Source organism: Canis lupus, chromosome 4, assembly GCF_011100685.1.
Source record: "Canis lupus familiaris isolate Mischka breed German Shepherd chromosome 4, alternate assembly UU_Cfam_GSD_1.0, whole genome shotgun sequence".
Classification (NCBI taxonomy): Eukaryota; Metazoa; Chordata; class Mammalia; order Carnivora; family Canidae; genus Canis; species Canis lupus.
The window spans coordinates 1798208-1819155 of record NC_049225.1 but is presented as its reverse complement, the minus strand read 5'-3'; the positions used below and the strand labels follow the sequence as shown (position 1 = coordinate 1819155).

Here is a 20948-nt window from a genome sequence, read left to right as displayed (position 1 = left end):
AAGCAGTAAATAAACAAAAGTCCTGCCCCACTGGAACTTCTGGCAATCTCCAATGATCCTCATTTCCCACAACATCCCAATGGGATGTATAACATTCCAATCCTCTGGATAGATTGAGTAAATGAAGAACTATAATTTCCTAGCATGAATTGCTCTCAGGGTTTTTCCTGAAGGCACATGCATGCCTTGCCTCAAGAAATTACACTTCCAGAATAAGCCACCAGTTTACTGAGTCTCCACTTAGCTATTTTATGACCCTCTTATTCTTTCCCTGGGCTGAAAAATATTTCCACAGGTAAGGAATATAGGTTGTTGCTCATCCTGTGTAATTAAGCTTGATAACATTTGGTGAAGGAGGTACTCGACATCCTCCTACCTGTTTCAGGTAGACTCTCTTTCATGAAGCAGAGTCAAAGTACGCTATGTACTCCAGTCTTAGAAGATTATTCTCACTCCAGATTTGTCTACCTTATAATTACTGTCAAATCTTCCAAGATTCCTGCTGTAGGTGTTCTGCAGTCTTTACCTTCTGTACTTTGGAATTCTTGTCTCTTGCCTCCTATGCCTTCAGAAGAAATTTAATTAGGATTTTAGAAAGAATTTATGTTGCACTGCTAAGCACACATCATTTAAATCAGATACACTCATCATTTTCAGATATAATCCTAAACATGTTACAATTTTTACTGTTAATCTGACTGGACTTTCTGCCTATAATATTTTTAGCACTTTTTATTTTGCTTTTTAATCTCAGGAAGAGTTCTAACCAGACTTGTGTATATAGCATCCTTAATGTGTATGTAATTTTAGTATCTGGTTAAAATATCTTTATCAGAGTATAATTTTATGTTAAGATTCCTTAATATATCCACCACCTTATATTTACATCATTAAATGTATTAAACATATTAAATCTATTGCAAAAATTACACATAACCTCCAAAAGAAATATTTCTTGAACTTTTATTTTTACAGACTTCAAATGTATTTTTTAAGTATTTTACAATACTTTGTTTGTGGTATGGGTTTTTTGTAATAAAAAAAAGCGTATGAAATATTTATGTGAGGCTAGAGCACATTTTCCAACATCCTTGCAGTTTCCCCTGATTATGTTGTAAACACAAATGTGGCCTGGGAATTCCCTCCCAAGAAAATCCTTTCATGCAAGTCTCCATTCCTTTCTCTTCTCTGAGGCCTTTTCTCAGAGAACTGAGTACTGACATGGAGAATAAGCCTGGGTTTTTAGGTGACTATGCTGAGCAGAGACAGCCTCTTTTTCCCTCTCACCAGTGTTGGAACTTCACACAAACAAGACATAAACTCCTGTTGTATCAACCCATTTAATTTTGTGATTGTTTCTACAGCAGTAAACTTAACCTGACTGATTCAGAAGCTAAATAAAGTGATCATTGAGATCCCTTTTTCTGTTTCTGAGTAAGGATGAAACAAGTCTCAGTGCTCGGGGAAGGAAATACTGTAGGAAGGAAAGAATGTTATAGTATTGATCTCTCTTTCTCACCTGATTCCATTCCCTTGTGTAGTCTCCCTTTAATTAGGACTTAATTTAAGAAAGAGTTCATAGACATTCAAGTACCACAGGGTACCTTACTTCCTGCTTTCATGTGCTGTGTTCTGAAAGAGCATACTTATGATAGCAACAGATCCTCTCTTTGGGTAGTTCTCCTAGAAAATTAAAAGGCAAAAAGAGTGAAAGAATGAGGTACTATCATTGTCAAACCTCAGAATCAATGATAAAATTGTTCCAGCATCTTGCAAGGGAGAGGCTGACTTCAGCATAAAGCACCAGGATATGGGGACCCAATGATGTACTGAAAAGAAAGCAGAGGACTGTGAAATTCTGTTTGCACGGATACACGTGTGCAGGCTGGCAATGCACTCAAGGAGTGCTTCTCCAACCCTCCCAGCACATAAAGTGGTGAAATTAACGTAGGTTAGATTTATGTCATGATGAAGAGGAACATTCCAGGTCTATCTTTCTGCTCTGTCAGAGCTGTCAATTCATCACTGTGACTGTGGCCCCTGAATTGAAAAGAGGACCCATGGCCCAGACTCTTTGGCTTGAGTCTTCTTTGTTTCTCATTTGGCTAATTCCCTAAACATATAAATAAAATTGTCATGCAATTTATCTTACTTCTCTCATTAGAAGACCCAATTCTCAATTTATTGAATTAGTGGCAACAGTAGGTCAGCAAGAATATCATCCTGATGAAGGAACAGTGCAATGGAGTTTGGAATACCCTTCTTGGGGGCTCAGGTACACTGCTTCCAATGCAGATACATAGACACAGGACTTCCAATGGGGTTGCCTGTACACAGGACTTCCAATGGGATTACATGTTTACATATAAACATAAGCAGTGTTTATGGTTACGCTTTTATTTTTATTTTACGCTTTATAACCAAACTCCTTCCATTGGAATGATCAAAAATATACTGACATGGTAATGACTTAGGGATTCACAAAGATGCACTCATATTTCTTTCAGTACTTAGATACTTTCAGATACGAAGGACATAACATTTCCAAGACCTTCCACCCTCAGTCAGTTTATAGGTGATCTCTTGTCTACGTCTGTTCTCAAAATCTCCCCAAGAGACTCAATCTATTTCATAAAAAACAAAACAAAAAAAAAAAAAAAAAAAAAAAAAAAACAAAAACAAAAAAAAAACTCATGGCTGACTAAACATCTTTAATCAAAAAGAAAAAAAAATAGGATTTTGTCATGTATACTATTTAGGTCCTCATCTCTTTGCTGGAAGGTATATTCTAGCCACAAAAATGGTAACAAGGTTGTAAGCAATATCTGAAATCATCATTGTGAGGAAAATTGAAGTATTTTGAGATCTACAGAATATTGTGACAAAATCCCAACTTTTTCAGCATAATTCAACCTCCTTACAAAACTATCAGAGGGTAAAAATAAAACAAAATGAAAACTCTTACTGTGGACTGCTGAGGCTGAATCAGCCAACCATTTCTCAATCTTAATTATATATGTCCCCAATAATACACCTATCTGAAATTACATATATACAAGTACATATATATATATATACATATATATATATATATATATACACATATATACATATATATGTTCATAAAATTAGAATGTGCATTAGGGATTCTAACTCTACAATGTGGTGACCACTAGCAATTCATATCCTATATGAATGTTTCTCCAGATCCAAGAGCTGGGCTTACCTTCCTTGTTTATGCCCATAAAACAGCTTAAACAATGGTAAATATTCCTGCAGATACTGTCCTTGCCACATCAGGGAATTGAGGGGTTTTCATGTTGATGAAACTATTTTATTGATAATCCACTGAGCATTTTTCAAAGCTCAATTAAATATTTTAAGTTACCACTCTTGGCCTATAAATACTAGAGACTCAATAGAAGATATTTTGTAGGGCTTATGCTTTCAATGGAGTTATTTATAATACATGTTGTGGTATACAGCAAAGGCAACACTGAAGAATCCATAGAGAATGTACTGGAATATTGTTATGAAAAACAGTGATTTTACCTCCATGCAAAGAGGTTGCTTGAGACAATGATAATATTAGAAATTGTTAACTATATACACAAGGTAATTCAAACATAAGTAATGTGGCCCCAGACTCGGAAAAGAAACATTGGCTAATATCAGGAAGTCTGGCTATTTTCCTGGCCATGAGATTGACTAAGACAGCCAGTTAATTGTGCCTGCAGAAGGTACATCAATTAGATTTTACTGGTAGATATAAGATTATTGCAATCCTGAATAATCATTGTATACCCATACATACTGGGGAATTTCACCTCTATTGTTGGAGATGGGGCTGGTTCATGCCTCACCAGCTGTAATAATAGTCTAATGAAAGCCATAAAAATGGGATATAGTTCTGAGCTAGATCCAAAGTATATCTGCACTCCTCAGGATAGAATTATCCAGTTGCTTGATCACAATTTTATGTATATGTGCTTATGATTATTTTAGAACTCTCTGAATGTTTTAAAAAATCTCAAACTCAAAAAGACTATTGGAGTAACCATGGCAAATTAACTATTAGATGTTATTTTCCTTAATACATACAAGTACTCAATTTGTTGGAATCATCATGAAGGAATTTTGCAAAACATTAGAAATCAATGAAAAATTTTATTGCCTCCATCTTCCACATTTTCAGGAAAAAATAGAGCATACAAATAATACTATGAACTCAAATTGGCCCAACTCTCAGAAAATCTTGAAAATCTTCCTTTACCCAGGAGTTTTGACCTTAATATGTTAGTTATTGCCAGATTTCATGCACTAATCTCTATAAAATAATAATGGGAAGACCTATGGTCTAACAATAGCAGTACTCATCACACAGTACACATTCTGCCTTGACGTTTAAAAATCTGGCTATGTATTCTTTTTACAGACTAGATCAATATTCTAATCTTTATCATCTACAGATATAAAGTTCCTTTCTTTAGCACCTATCTTCAGAATGTCCCCAAAGGATACTGACAAGACTGACAAGTCCTCCTGACAACCAATAGGGTAGCTAATTACAAGGTGAAATTACAAACATAGACACAGATTAGCAGAAGAGAATAGAAATCCCAGAAATAAACCTCTGATGATATGGTCAATTAATCTTCAAACTTTTAAAAAAGACACAAATGCAATGGGAAGAAGGTAATCTTTTCAATAAAAGGTGTTGGGGAAATTGGACACCTGCATGCAAAAGAATGAAATTGAACCACTTTCTTACACCATACACAAGAATAAACTCAAAATGAATCAAGAATGTAAATGTGAGACCTGAATCCATAAAAATCCTAGTAGAGAGCATATGCAGTAATGTCTGACATCAGCCATAACAACGTCTTTGTAGATGTACCTCCTGAAGCAAGGAAAATAAAAACATAAACTATTGGGATCAGATCAATACAAAAAGCTTCTGCACAGCAAAGGAAATAACCAATAAAACTAAAAGACAATCTATTGAATGGGAGAAGATATTTGCAAATGGCATATCCAAAAAAACAGGGCTAGTACCTGAAATATATAAAAAACGTATACAATTCAACACATAAGAAATGAATAATCCAATTAAAAATGGGCAGAAGACATGAATAGGTATTTCTCCAAAGAACACATACAGATGGCCAGCAGACATATGAAAAGATGTTCAACATCACCCATCCTCGGGAAAAAGCAAATAAAAAAAAATAAAATAAAATAAAAAAATAAAAAAAAACAAATAGATATCACCTCACACCTGTCAGATGGCTAAAATAAAAAACACAAGAAGCAACAAATGTTGGTGAGGATATGGAGAAAAAGGAAGCTTTATGTTCTTTTGGTGGGAAGACAAACTGGTGCGGCTACTGTGGAAGACACGGTGGAGATTCCTCAGAAAGTTAAAAATGAAACTACTCTATGATCCAGCAATTGCTCTACTGGGTATTTACCCAAAGAATACAAAAACACTAATTCAAAAGGATATATGTACATCTGTATTAGGTCTTGATCTAGTTTTAGTTAACTTTTGTATATGATGTGAGGTAAGGTTCCAACCCTTTTCTTTTGCATGTGATAGTCAGTGAATTTCCCAGCATTATTTGTTGGAAATCTATTCTTTCCTCCAATGAATGGTTTTAGCATATTTGCAGAAAATAAATGAACCATAAATGTATGAATTTACTTCTGAACTCTTTATTCTCCTCTGTCATACAAAATGTGTTGAATGAGCCAAGTAGAAAACAATCAGATAAAATCTTACAGATCTTTACCAGTGGGGCCACTTTGCTTTGAGTGAAATGGATCTCATTGCAAGAGTTTCATCAGAGAAGTGTCATGATCTGACTTATGTTTCAAGAAGACCATCTCCATTTATATTGAAAATAGGGTGTTCAGTAGGTTAAGCAGCTGACTTTTGATTTCAGCCCAGGTCATAATCTCAGAGTCCTGGGATCCAGTCCTGGGTCAGGCTCTATACTCAGCAGGAATCTACTAGAGGATTCCCTCTCTTTCCCTCTCCTCTGACTCTCCTCACTGCTTGTGCTCTCTCTCTATCATAAATACATACATACATACACACATACATAAATCTTTAACAAAAGAAAAGAAAATAGTCAACAGAGTCAAGGATGGAAGCAGAGAAATGAATTAAGGGATTACTGCAGTAATCTAAGAGAATAAAGATGGTAGTTCAGATCAGGGTGGTACCTGGTAGTGGGAATCTGAATACATTTTGAAGATAAAACTTAATCCATTTTCTATAGGATTAGAAAGAAAAAGTGGTGTCAAAGATAACTTTCAGGGGTTCCTGGGTATTTCAATTAGTTAAGTGTCTGCCTTTGGCTCAGGTCATGATCTTGGGGTCCTGGGATTGAGCCCCTCATCAGATTCCCGGCTGAGCAAGGAGTCTCCTTCTCCCTCTCCCTCTTTCCCTGTGTGCACACTTTCTCTATTTCAAATGAATAAATAAATAAATAAATAAATAAATAAATAAATAAATAAATAAAATCTTAAAAAAAAAAAGATAACTTCAGATTTTTAACCTGAGCAATTAGTGGGATAGAGTTGCCTTTAAATGATATGGAAGAAGTATAGATAATGGATTGGTGCAGGATATAGGATTGGTGCAGATTAAAAGAATTATCTACTGTTCACCACTAAATCTGTTATATTAGAATATATGTTAGACATCCAAGACCAGATACTGAATTATATATATGAGTGTGCAGCTCAGAGAAAATTTTAGTGTAGGCATATTAATTTGGGAGTTGTCTATGTTTTCCTTAGGTTTTTTCTATCATCTATCTATCTATCTATCTATCTATCATCATCTATCTATTTATCATTCACCATCTATATCTGCTGTGGAGTGAATTTTTGTGTCCCCCCAGAATTCATACATTGAAACCCTAATCCTCAATGTAATGATATTTGGAGATGGTACTCTGGGATGTCCTTAGATTGTAAAAGAAGAGCAGTTATGATAGAATTAATTATTTTTTTAAAAAGATATTATTTATTTATCCAAGAAATAGGGCTCACACAGGGGGAGAGGAAGAGGGAGAAGCAGAAGTCCCACTGAGCAGAGAACCCAACTTGGGATTCACTCCTAGGACTCTGAAATCATGACCAGAGCCAAAGGCAGTTGCTTAACTGACTGAGCCACCCACATGCCCTGAATTAGTGCTCTTAGAAGAAGAAACATGAGCAAGCTTGCTTTTCTTTTCTCCCTCTCTTATCATATGAGAATACAACAAGAAAGCTCCCATCTTTAAACCAGGTACAGAATAAGCCTTGGTCCTAGATTTCTCAGCCTTCAGAACTTCAAGAAATAAATTTCTGTTATTTAAGTCATCCAATTGATGCTATTTTTATTATAGCTTCTCAAACAGACTAAGATACTGTCTGTCTCTCAATTATCTGTGATTTTGATATAGAGATATATTTCTTCAGCTGAAATCAACTCTCCTGAAAATTTATTGCAAGGAACCAATTGAAGTTGGGATACCATTTGCCAGAAGTCATCTGATAAGTCAAAGAACGGCTAAAACTGTAGTGAAGAATCCTGAATTTCCCTTATTTTATTAAGTATTGTCTTCAGTTACCAAGCACATAAAACTATGCACACATGGACACACATACATAAACACACACACAAGGAACAAAGGTAGTGAGATTAAGTAGAGAATGAAATAGTTCAGCTTTACTGTCAACTAGAGACTCATATGTACTCTGATCCTAATCCTAAGTAACATAATGACCACTATCTACCAAGTACAATAAAATAAAAAAGCCAGCAATAATGATCTGCACAAGTAATATGAGGTAATGAGGTACAGGAGGACTATTGATCCAAACCCAAAATATTGACCAATGTATCCTCATATTTTCAAGATTTTTCTCATCAAAATTGTAAGATGCTTTATGTTGTCCAGATTGTCTTAGTACCCTATATATATTTTTAAGATTTTATTCATTTATTCATGAGAGACACAGAGAGGGAGAAGCAGAGACACAGGCAGAGAGCAAGCTCCATGCAAGGAGCCCGATGCAGGACTTGATCCCAGGACCCTGGGATCACACTCTTAGCCAAAAGCAGAGGCTCAACCACTGAGCCACCCAGGCATCCCTCTTAGACACCATATCTAAAGTATTGTTAACATCACAAGTTTCATCACAACTATAAATATACATATATAGTTAAGTGAATGTCTGAGAAGGACTAACAGCAAGTCTAAATGCTTTTTCTTTGGACAGAATGACCTCGGACTTACCTCTACTAGCACCGTTTCCCCAAAAACTTAATGGTTTAAGGTAACTGTGGCATATAAGCTCTGTTACCAAACAGTGATGTTTATTGCAAAAAAAAAAAAAAGATTTATATTTTATGAACTGCATTTGAGTTTGCAGGCCTTAAGTATTGTAAGGATTCCTCTTGAAGACAATACCCCTGAAGCTGTCAGGTATGTTGGGATCCCTGTTCTGTATTTTTGCAAAAAAACTAACGTGAACTTGGTGCCAGATTGTGGCCCATGCTCATATGAATGAAAATGGCAATCCAAACATGAAAGTACCCTCAATTTATGTGGAGTATATGTGACAGTCATTTTTAAAACTTATACTGTCATCATTTATAAGAGCAAATGATGCAGATAGTTTAAATATTTCACCAACATGTCCAGTAAAAATTTAGCCGTATCTTCATATTCTGGGCAATGACATTTCTATGTTTACTTATATTTTCAAATGCCTATTCCTGCTAAGGATATAAAATTTCTTTGAAACTAAATTAAAAAAAATTATTACAAATACTCCATTATTTAAGAATAAGTATCTTCATGTTATTTTTACTTAATAATATAACATTTAAAAAAAAAAACACTTGCTTGAAATTCTAGTCTTTTTATTCATAAAATTTTTATTAAAGCTAATTTCCCTATTTATCACAATTTTAATTACAGTGTGCTTTATAAATAGACTTTATGTTGTGTTCTTTCAAAAGATGGGCGGGGCAAGCTGGCAGAGGACTGGGTCCCCGGTCACCTGGCCCCACCAACTTACCTAGATTACTTTCAAACCATCCTGAAAACCTATTAATTTGACCTGAGATTTAAAGAGAGAACAGCTGGAACGCTAAAGAGAGAAGGGTTTTCGCCTCCAACAAGGTAGGAAGGCGGGAAAAAACAGTTAAAAAGAATCGAGTGGGGAGGGGCCCCCAGGCTCCGGGGTCACCACCAGAGGAGGGCGCCCGGGGAGAGCGCCCACCCCGCGGCCGGAGTAAAGGGCCGGAGCGCCCGGCGGGGCCTGGGGAGGAGCCGGGGTCGGGGGCTCCCTCCGGGCGGGGCTGCACCTGCTGCCTCGGAGGCGGCGGCCCCGGGAGCGACCCCAGCAGCGCAGGCCCGGAGCCCAGGGCGCCCGGCGGACGCAGCCCAGGACCCCGCGCTCCCCACCCCTCCTGGGACAGGCGGAGGCGGGAGGGCCCAGGACAGTGAGGACGCTGTGCAGGTCAGCGTCCCCGGAGCACCTGGCCCGGTGCAGACTGCGACGCTATATCATTCTTTCAAAAGACGAATACATTGCCCTTAAGTACATCAAAGTTTTCTTTACTTACGTACTTCTTCTATCTTCAGAAATGTCCAGGTTGAACCAAGAATGTTTACCCTGAGGCTGATGACATCTAGCAGAACTACCCGACCTGTGCAATATAAAAATGCAGGCACAGAGGACCTGGGGGGCCCGGTCAGTTAAGCATCTGACTCTTGGTTTCAGTTCAGATCATGATCCCAGGGGCGTGACATAGAGCCCTGTCTGGGGTTCCACAGTGAGAATGGAGTCTCCTTGGGATTCTAGTCTCTCTTTCCCTCAACCCTTCCCCACCCCTGCCCACATGTACTCTTTTGAAAAAAAATAAACATTTAAAAAAATGCAGGCCCACATTTTCCACAGAGGCCAGAAATTTTGCTTATGATTTGAAATTTCCTAGTCATTAAACATTAGCAACTATGATAGAACCCATTTAACATTCACAGTGCTCCTCATCCTCTTACATTACTGTGATGCTCCCTCTCCACTTTGCTAAGCTAGGCTCCTGGTCATCCAGCTCCTGGCCTCCCTACAAATAGATATGCTACAAGTTCAAGCCAAAGGCATATGAGTGGAAGTGACTGCCCACTTTAGACTTAACCCTAAAACATCTTTAAATTTTATTCTTCCTCCATTTCCTCTTACCAATGCTAGATCACACATGTGGTTGTACCCAGATTCCAGTGTATAAATTAGGGAAAGGAAGAGTTAAAAGGACTGAAGGAAGCTGTGTATCTGAATGCTAGACATTCTGCCAATTTGTACTACTGACTCTGAACTGAATATGGGAAATATTTCAATCTCATGCAAGCCAGCTTATTCTGAGAACTCTATATTACTATATCAAACAATGACCTTAAGCAACACTGTTACTTCATTCAGTATATAATTTTAGAAGTTTCTGAAGGAAAAAATGGAAAAAACATCTGTTGGCTTAGAAATTGAGGCCATAGGGCCAACATTGCCAGTCTAGCCCTTACCTCCTACACCAGCTGTATCTTCTCCTTGCTGGAATCACAGCAAAATACTTGTGCACCAATCTGGGGTTTTAAAATGTTATTTTCTCTACCTGAAATGTGTTTTATCACTTTCTGTCTAATGAAGGCCTATTTATCATTTAAGATACACCATTGACATCTACTATATTGTCAGCCTCTCCTTTGAAGTAATGAAGTGATTTAAATGATAAAAAATAAGATGAGACCAAGTAGGATTTATTCCCGGGACACAAGGCTGGTTCAACACTAAAAACAATCAATGTGATTCATCATATCAGCAAGAGAAAAAACAAGAACCATATGATCCTCTCATTAGATGCAGAGAAAGCATTTGACAAAATACAGCATCCATTCCTGATCAAAACTCTTCAGAGTGTAGGGATAGAGGGAACATTCCTCGACATCTTAAAAGCCATCTACGAAAAGCCCACAGCAAATATCATTCTCAATGGGGAAGCACTGGGAGCCTTTCCCCTAAGATCAGGAACAAGACAGGGATGTCCCCTCTCACCACTGCTATTCAACATAGTACTGGAAGTCCTGCCTCAGCAATCAGACAACAAAAAGACATTAAAGGCATTCAAATTGGCAAAGAAGAAGTCAAACTCTCCCTCTTCGCCGATGACATGATACTCTACATAGAAAACCCAAAAGCCTCCACCCCAAGATTGCTAGAACTCATACAGCAATTCGGTAGCGTGGCAGGATACAAAATCAATGCCCAGAAATCAGTGGCATTTCTATACACTAACAATGAGACTGAAGAAAGAGAAATTAAGGAGTCAATCCCATTTACAATTGCACCCAAAAGCATAAGATACCTAGGAATAAACCTAACCAAAGAGGTAAAGGATCTATACCCTAGAAACTATAGAACACTTCTGAAAGAAATTGAGGAAGACACAAAGAGATGGAAAAATATTCCATGCTCATGGATTGGCAGAATTAATATTGTGAAAATGTCAATGTTACCCAGGGCAATTTACATGTTTAATGCAATCGCTATCAAAATACCATGGACATTCTTCAGAGAGTTGGCACAAATTATTTTGAGATTTGTGTGGAATCAGAAAAGACCCCGAATAGCCAGGGGAATTTTTAAAAAGAAAACCAGAGCTGGGGGCATGACGATGCCAGATTTCAGGTTGTACTACGAAGCTGTGGTCATCAGGACAGTGTGGTACTGGCACAAAAACAGACACATAGATCAATGGAACAAAATAGAGAACCCAGAAATGGGCCCTCAACTCTATGATCAACTAATATTTGACAAACCAAGAAAGACTATCCACTGGAAAAAGGACAATCTCTTCAATAAATGGTGCTGGGAAAAATGGACAGCCACATTCAGAAGAATGAAACTGAACCATTATCTTATACCAGACACAAAGATAAACTCAAAATGGATGAAAGATCTAAACGTGAGACAAGATTCCATCAAAGTCCTAGAGGAGAACACAGGCAACCTTTTTGAACTCAGCCACAGTAACTTCTTGCAAGATACATCCACGAAGGCAAAAAAAAAAAAAAAAAAAAAAAATTAACTATTGGGACTTCGCCAAGATAAGAAGCATTTGCACAGCAAAGGAAACAGTCAACAAAACTAAAAGACAACCTACAGAATGGGAGAAGATATTTGCAAATGGCCTATCAGATAAGGGGCTAGTTTCCAAGCTCTATAAAGAACTTCTTAAACTCAACACCAAAGAAACAAACAATCCAATCATGAAATGGGCAAAAGACATGAAGAGAAATCTCACAGAGGAAGACATAGACATGGCCAACATGCACATAAGAAAATGCTCCGCATCACTTGCCATCAGGGAAATACAAATCAAAACTACAATGAGATACCACCTCACACCAGTGAGAATGGGGAAAATTAACAAGGCAGGAAACCACAAATGTTGGAGAGGATGCAGAGAAAAGGGAATCCTCTTGCACTGTCGGTGGGAATGTGAACTGGTGCAGCCACTCTGGAAAACTGTGTGGAGGTTCCTCAAAGAGTTAAAAATAGACCTGTCCTACGACCCAGCAATTGCACTGCTGGGGATTTACCCCAAAGATACAGATGCAATGAAACGCCGGGACACCTGCACCCCGATGTTTCTAGCAGCAATGTCCACAATAGCCAAACTGTGGAAGGAGCCTTGGTGTCCATCGAAAGATGAATGGATAAAGAAGATGTGGTCTATGTATACAATGGAATATTACTCAGCCATTAGAAATGACAAATACCCACCATTTGCTTCGACATGGATTGAACTGGAGGGTGTTATGCTGAGTGAAATAAGTCAGTTGGAGAAGGACAAACATTGTATGGTCTCATTCATTTGGGGAATATAAATAATAGTGAAAGGGAATAGAGGGGAAGGGAGAAGAAATGGGTAGGAAATATCAGAAAGGGAGACAGAACATGAGAGACTCCTAACTGCGAAATGAACTAGGGGTGGTGGAAGGGGAGGAGGGCAGGGGGTGGGGGTGAATGGGTGACGGGCATTGAGGGGGGCACTTGACAGGATGAACACTGGGTGTTATTCTGTATGTTGGCAAATTGAACAGCAATAAAAATAAATTTATTATTAAAAAAAATAATAAGATGATAGATTTTAAGACTATCACAAATTTATTAACTCAGTAAACATTTATTTAGCATGCAGTGTCACCCCTGGACAGTGAGAACGATGACCCAGAGGATATGATCAGCAGCCCAGATGCCCCCTGAAGACCCCCCCTTCCTATCGCCTCTTTTGTGCTTTGTTATATTCCATTTATACATATACCACAACTTCCTTCATGATGATAATATTGACTTGTTCCGATGTTTTCCTTCCTTTGGAGTCTGAGGATAGACTCTAAGCCTTATTTAGGTTTGTTTTTCATTTTAGGTTTATCCCCCAGGAAACAGACACCGAAGCAAAGATATGCTGGTAGAAGGTTTGTTGGAGAATATTGTGGAACAAGTTCTCTAAGGGAATGTGGAAAGTAGAATGGGGCAGAGCGAGAAGTTAGATTGCGTGGCAGTTGCACAGAGGTGAAGATGGATGCTTCATTGAACTCTGGGGCTAGGTTGATGCTTCAGAGTTGGCTTACATCACGGACTTCTTAGACTTCTACTGAACAAACAATGGGTTGGAGGGATGCCTGGATGGCTCAGTGGTTGAGCATCTGCCTTCGGCTCAGGTCCTGATTCTCAGATACAGAATCAAGTCCCACATCCAGCTCCTTGTAGGGGCCTGCTTCTCCCTCTGCCTATCTCTCTCTGTCTCTCTCTGTCTCTCTCTCTCTCTCTGTCTCTCTCTCTGTGTGTCTTTTATGCATAAGTAAATAAAATCTTAAAAAAAAAAAAAAACATTGGGTTGGAGCTATCACCAGGGAAAGAAGTTTGAGTAAAGCAGTACCCTTCCCCTGAGGCAATTCCCTGGGGACAGACTCATCTGTGAGCTGCCAACAGCCAACTTCCTCAGCAAATAGAGGAAATGAGTGTGTGGTCCCAAGGGGAAGCCAAGCAGAGGAACACAGAGTCCGCCTCAGCATCATTCATGACAGTGGATGCTAAATATGTTTATTGAAGTAATAATGTTGAGGTAGTCTTAAAATGCATCATTTCATCTTTGTGAAATGATTCATATGGTCCTGTTTAGCACAGTTTCTCAATCATTTGTGCTGTGACATATGGACTACAAGTATCCATTCATTGATTCCCTCAGGCATCAGGGCAGCTGGCCAGGAGCCCTGGATCAGAGCTATGATTCGGTAGACATTGGGCTGTGAGCAACCTCCTCCACCAGCCATATTCAGTGGACTTTAAAATATTTCATTTTCTGTGTGTTTCATTACATGGAAAAGGTTGAGAAGCACAGGGGCACTGGAAATAAAAGTAAAGAAAATATCCCAAGGACTCTTCAAGGCATAAGACTATATAATTTCACTCACAGAAAATGACAGGATATACGCACTTTACTTTTACTAATGGAAAACCATGACTTATGTTTGAAAGAAAAAGAAATGAGGTGATTCTCCATAAAGCTTAAATTACAGCAATCCTCTTCCAATTGAAATGCAAGGCATATCCAGAATCTTTTATCCAAAGAGCTCCATCTGGCTTAGGGGTTTTTATTTCTGCAAGTCAGTAGGCCGGAAGGGACTCTTTGTGACTCCTGTACTGGAGCACAGCGGAGAGATAGATAAAACTTAGACAAATTCATTTTCATAATCCATAGTTGAAAACTAAGAGAAATCCAGGGAGACACTCAATTATGATGAGTTAATATGCTTTCAAATCATTTCTGAAATTGATTCATTTAAACTGTATTAAAATAACTAAGTTACAGTTCAGAGAACATCCTTCATTTTTGACAACTTAAGAGAAAATATAAAGGAATCATGTATTTACCTTCCCTAATGACTAGCCTCATAATTTGCTGTGTAATTACAACCACTTCTTAACCTGTCTGTATTTACCTCTCAGGGTTCTATGTGCTTTAAGAAGATATTCTTTATAACTGAAAGGAATGTCTCTAGGGTGAACATTTACAATTTCTGTTAACCATAAACCATCCATTCAAGTTTAGGATGAGCCTACAACTCTGTGTTACCAGGGATGCTGTCCTGGAATCTATTACCCAGAACTGTGACTCTATGTGAGCTCAAGACTAGACAACGAGACTGGAAGGTCAATATCTACCTTCAACATTCAGTTATCTGCACTGTATGCCTCAGAGTGTGTTATGATAGTTCTACACAGATGTTCCGATGTTGAAAGACCTTTGTCACCCATGTCTGTTTGAAATCTAAAAATGAGAGCATAAGAGGTTCAAGAAAGGGAACTTGGTACCACATCATACTCAAGCAAATCTGATGCAGAAATGATGACGACTATGTGACACCTGTTTGGCGCTGCTTCAGAGTTTCATTTTGTGTGTTTTTGGAGCCCTTGATGCTCGGCTCATCTCTAACTGCTGATGAGGAGAGCTACTCCTCATGCATGCTGTCAGGCACAAACTGGAACTCTCCATGAGCAAACATTGACCAATCCCTCTCCATTTTCCCTTTTATGTCCATTTCAGAGCATGGGGTTTTCTCTATAGCTGATCTGTTGATGTTGTGAGTAACAGGAAAAGCTTGTGTCTCTCCAGGAAGCAAGGACTTCTGATTAATGCTCATGCCTTTATTTCTCACTCTTCCTTGCCCTGTTTTGGTTTTTTTTTCTTTTGTTGTTTTTTGTTTTGTTTTGGTTTGTTTGTTTGTTTGTTTGTTTTTTCCTGCTCTGGCATTTCTCAATAAAGTGTCAGTACAAAAAAAAGAACGTCCATTATTAAAATAGAACAAACGTAGACTAAATTATTATACTTTAGTCAGATTACTTCGGAATACCTTCTTTTTAAAAAGCAGAGGAATAAGAGGTAATCCATTGGGCTAGTAGCCAAACCTGCATATCTAAGAGTATTCACCCAAAAATGAAGTAATTAGACTTGATGATCTCTCAATCTCTTCCAGCATCCATCTTTTAACTAAAATGTGACCAAATTGAAGATTTGGGACAACTATTCTCAGAACTTGAATTTAAAGAATGCTTTAAAAATTGTATTTTCAGGCAGCCCAGGTGGCTCAGCGGTTTAGCGCAGCCTTCAGCCCAGGGTGTGATCCTGGGGACCTGGGATCGAGTCCCACGTTGGGCTCCCTGCATGGAGCCTGCTTCTCCTTCTGCCTGTGATTCTGCCATTCTCTCTCTCTCTCTCTCTCTCTCTCTCTGTGTGTGTGTGTGTGTGTGTGTGTGTTTCTCATTAATAAATGAATAAATTTTTTTTAAAAAATAGCAAAGTCAATTTTGAAGCTGATGAATGTGGATGGTTTATCTCATAAAGTATCAAGCTTTATGTAATGTTATGGCCATGCAAAGTAAACAGGGCCCCCCGAATATCTTTCCCAGAGATTGGGATATGTGAAAGGAGAGGAAACTGAGTTTAGAAACTCTCAGGCATACCCCAGTGGCACCAAGAGAAGGAAGCTAGGGCGTATCCTGGATTGACATTCAAAGATGGGGGAGTCCACTAGCACATGGATGCCTTGAATGATAGCTGGTACATGAGCTGAGTCACCTTAAAAAAAAACAAAAAACAATGTATTCATTCATGAGAGACACAGAGAGAGAGGCGGAGACACTCTCCGGAGGCACTCTCTGGAGGCAGCGGGAGAAGCAGGCTGATCCCCGGACCCCGGAATCACACCCTCAGTAGAAGGCAGATGCTTAACCGCTGAGCCACCCAGGCATCCCTGAGCTGAGTCACCTTAAAGGAATTTTTACAAGTAAGCATAATGTCAAGATTGGGAGACTCAACTATTTAGGGGGTATGAGTTTTATTTCTGGCAAAGAACCAAAATAGGAAGTGGGTGGCAAGACGTTAACCATTATCTATGTCATAAAACTTAATAATGTTCCTCAAGGGCCCACCAAAGAACATATGCTTTTATCCCCTAATAACATGTAGGATGACTGCTACTGAGCATTTATGACCAATAAAGAAAGACCGGCAAGAATAGGACAGTTGAATGTGAATACACAACAACATGAATAAACAAACAAGCAAACATGTAACCTGTTCCTTTCCTATCCTGACTCCTTCACTTATTTCAATTCTAGAAAAATAAGGTGTATGCCTGTAATGTAATCCAGAGCAGGAAGACATGAGTGTTCATGACAGTTGTCAGTAGTTGAAGAAAAATTAAGACATTTATACCCTCTATGAATTCAACCTATTTAATAAGCTATTTATAACAACAAAAATAATATACAGAAAACTCAGAGTACTAAATTTTATAATCTTCTTGAAATCAGTATTTTAACATTTCTAAACTCACTTTTAATGGTTTGAAAAAGATTTATGTTAATAACATTTTCTCTAGCTAAAAAACAAAACTACAATTCTTACACCATAGTTATAATTATGTGGTTTAGCCTTATACAAGGAGGATCATCAAAATAATTTAACAGAAAGGCTAAAGTTAAAAAACAAAAAAGAATGACTAACAGTCAAGATAATAGTTTATACATAGATGGCATTTCTCACTTTTTTCTTGATATGGAAGAAAAATAATGAGGCATGACTATTTGCTGGAAGTAACTCCATAAATACATCATTAGAATAGAAATCATCATAGTTACAATAACATAGTATTAATTAGTATATATTTGTATACATTATTACATAATATTTATTATGTTGTAGTATTATAAAATAAATACATAATATTATATTAGGTCAAGGTTTATCATTGCATATCTGTTATAATAAAGAAATGTTTACTGTGGACTACTATGTAACATGATGCTATTAACAGAATCACATTTATGCCTAAATGATCACAAAAAATTGGAAGCAGAGCCCAATCCATCTGGGTTATTTGACATCAGCTCTTCCTTAATGCTCTACATTTGTTTACCTTCTTTGTCACTTGAGATTTTGATTGATTTTCTAATAAAATATACATTTAATAAGAAAGGACAACAGAGTAAATTTAACATGCAATATCCCTAATCAAGAATATCTGTGTGTTTATAGGGGAAAGGGAGTAACTTACTAGCTGGCCACATTTCCTGATATAGCTTTCTTTGTTGTTTTTTACAGAGTAATTGAGTTGACCAGAAACCATGTGTCCGGGCAAGACTTACTAACATGCCACCCTTTCTGTAGATGAACAGGGAGCTAATTTTCCAGTGGGAATACCAAATGTTAATATATACAGTAATGTTCCTCTGGAGAAGATTCTCCTGGCTATGTGTATTTTTGTGGAGAATATAAAGCAAGAGGGCAAGGAGTACTTTCTTCCACGCTTTAGACTTCCATTTAACATTTATATTCCTGAACCTAAACACTTCTCTCATCATTTCGCCTGATAATCCTAAATCTGAAGTTTCTCAGATTTTAGTTCTTCAGAAAGAAAATCCAGACACCATAATGGTGTAGGTAGAATGAATACTATCTAGTTAATTCTAAGAGCTTTCAAAGGAACATACAAGTCTGACTGCTCCCTCTGGAACAATCCTTCCATTTTTAGACTTAATAATAACATCTGCCTTCTGAGATGCCAGGGGGACTTAAAGGTATGCATTTTTCAAGTGTTGATATCATTCTCTTCCTCTCTATTTTATGTTCTTTTTTTTTTTTTTAAGAAAGTTATATAACTCTGAGAGTGTGGATGGTAGACCCAGCTGTAGAGACCCATGGCAAGAAGAAAGAGGCTGAAAGAAATGAGCTTTTCTACAACCCTACTGTAAAGACACATTGTGCCATTATTTAACATTTAATGTTCTATGCTTTGTCATAAAATCAATATTGATATCAGAGGTAACTGCTAGAAAGTTTTAAAAATCAGATGAAATCTTAAGGAACATATAGTCCAATGCCTCCATTTTATAGAAAGAACAATTAAGCTTCAACTCTTAAATACTAAGTGTTCATAAGTATATTTTCATGGTTCTTCTACTCAATGTATTGTAGAGTTGTGCAGTACAATACATTATAGAGTTCAGTGTAATGTATGTACTCTAGAGCTTGCATCTAATGAATATATTATTTTCAGTAAAGTCTACTTGGTTTCGTGTAGTTTTCTTACCTATTAGACAAAAATTACACTTCAATCTCTTATTAATGGGGAAAACCTAATCCCTTTTCACCTGTGAATATTCATATTGAGCTAAATATATTTATTTAGAAAAGATGAATGTCTGTCACCAATATAACCATAATTTGGAAGAATAATGATGCAAATGAAATGCATTTTAATGAAAAAATAGTTATAATTCTGGATTAAAGAAAGTAATATTCTGTTCCAATTTGTGCCATTAAGTAAATAGCTTTGTGGTTTAGGACAAATGACTTAGTCTCCCTCGTCTTCATTTTCCTCATTGGCAAAACTTCCAAGCTGAAAACAATCTAGTCCTTTACCCTTTACTCACAATTTTTCTGCATGTAAGTTTCTTATAATTAAGAACTTTTCATAGGATTTACCATTCCATTTTTTTCCCTCCCACCATTTAGGTAATGCTGTTTCTTACCATTTAGAAACAAAGGTAGTTTTACCAAGGTAACACATACTCAGTGTCCAATTTACTATAACATTATGTGATGTTTTCTGTCTCTTTAAGAAAATTTTTATTAAGTTCTAGGGACTTTCCATTGTTTTAGATACTTTCTATAAACCACAACGAACATGCTTTTGAATTCATTCTAAAACAACACCTGAAAAAAAAATATTGTGATTTGTGATTAGAGTTTTCAAATGAATGACTCAGGGAATACCATTAAGAAAAGAGCAATACAGTAATATGCAGGGGCGTCTGGGTGGCTCAGCCCAGTCAGCCTCTGACTCTTGATTTCACTCAGATTGTAACAATAATTGTTCTTCAGGTAGAATAAGAAGACTATAAGGCCTAGAGATAAAACCCAATAGCATAGAGAGAGGGGCAAGATGGTGGGAGAGTGGGGTCCCCAACTCACCTGGCCCCACAAACTTCCGTAGATGACCTTCAAATCATCCTGCAAATCTATGAATTCGGCCTGAGATCTAAAGAGAGACCAGCTGGAATGCTACAGAGGGAAACGTTTAAACTTGCAACAAGGTGGGAAGGTGAAGAAAAAATGAAAGAGAATCAAGTTTGGCCCAGGCCTCCGGGCCGCCCGGGCGCTCAGCAGTCTCCCATGTGCTCGGGTCGGGCAGGGCTCCGTCGGCGCGTGGCTGTCGGCGTCCCTGGCCGAGGCAACGGCACGGCTCAAGCAGGGCGTCCGTCCGCACGGCCCTTCAAGCCCGTCGAGCCCGTCCCCAGAGGCCGGTGGCGCCTGCGGGTCTTGCGGTGACAGCGGTTGCCACGTGGGCTGCCAAGAAGTGGGTCCGCGGCCAGGAGGGGCCCAGCGGGAGCGGCCGAGGACGCACGAGAAGAGGGCTTTCTGCTGGATTTGCAAGAAGAGCAGAAAGTTCCTGAAAGCGTTTCTGTGGCCGAGGGAAAGGATGCAACCAAGAAAACGACCACCACGTCTTTCCCCTCTAAGCTCCCGCGTTCCCTGGGAAAGGAAGGCCCGCCGGCTCCAGCGGGTGCGGTCGGATCCCCGGTACCGCGGCTGACCTCCTCCCAACGAGGGGCGCTGGTCCCCGTGACCTGGACACGCGAGCAAACCACGGGCTGAAAGAATTCCTGCTCTGGGGTAAGCTGCGGGGAAGCAGCTCAGCTGCCACGGTCGTGGAGGCCGGGCCAAAGCGACACGGGGGAACCCACAGAGGACCTGGCAGACGTCCCTTTGCAAAGCAGCACTTGAACCCAAAGATGCCGACATGCCATTGTGACGT

The 20948-nt window shown here is 38.5% G+C and overlaps 1 protein-coding gene across 1 annotated transcript; it reads right to left on the bottom strand.

Annotated features, from left to right (window-relative positions):
- Positions 1–270: 270 nt before the first annotated feature.
- LOC111095421 lies at positions 271–20935 on the bottom strand. Its single transcript, XM_038533764.1, has 3 exons — positions 20105–20935; positions 1520–1683; positions 271–565 (listed from the first exon to the last, which is right to left on the bottom strand). The coding sequence occupies exon 1, from the start codon at positions 20933–20935 to the stop codon at positions 20195–20197; it is 741 nt and encodes a 246-aa protein (XP_038389692.1). The 3' UTR covers positions 271–565; positions 1520–1683; positions 20105–20194.
- Positions 20936–20948: the final 13 nt, after the last annotated feature.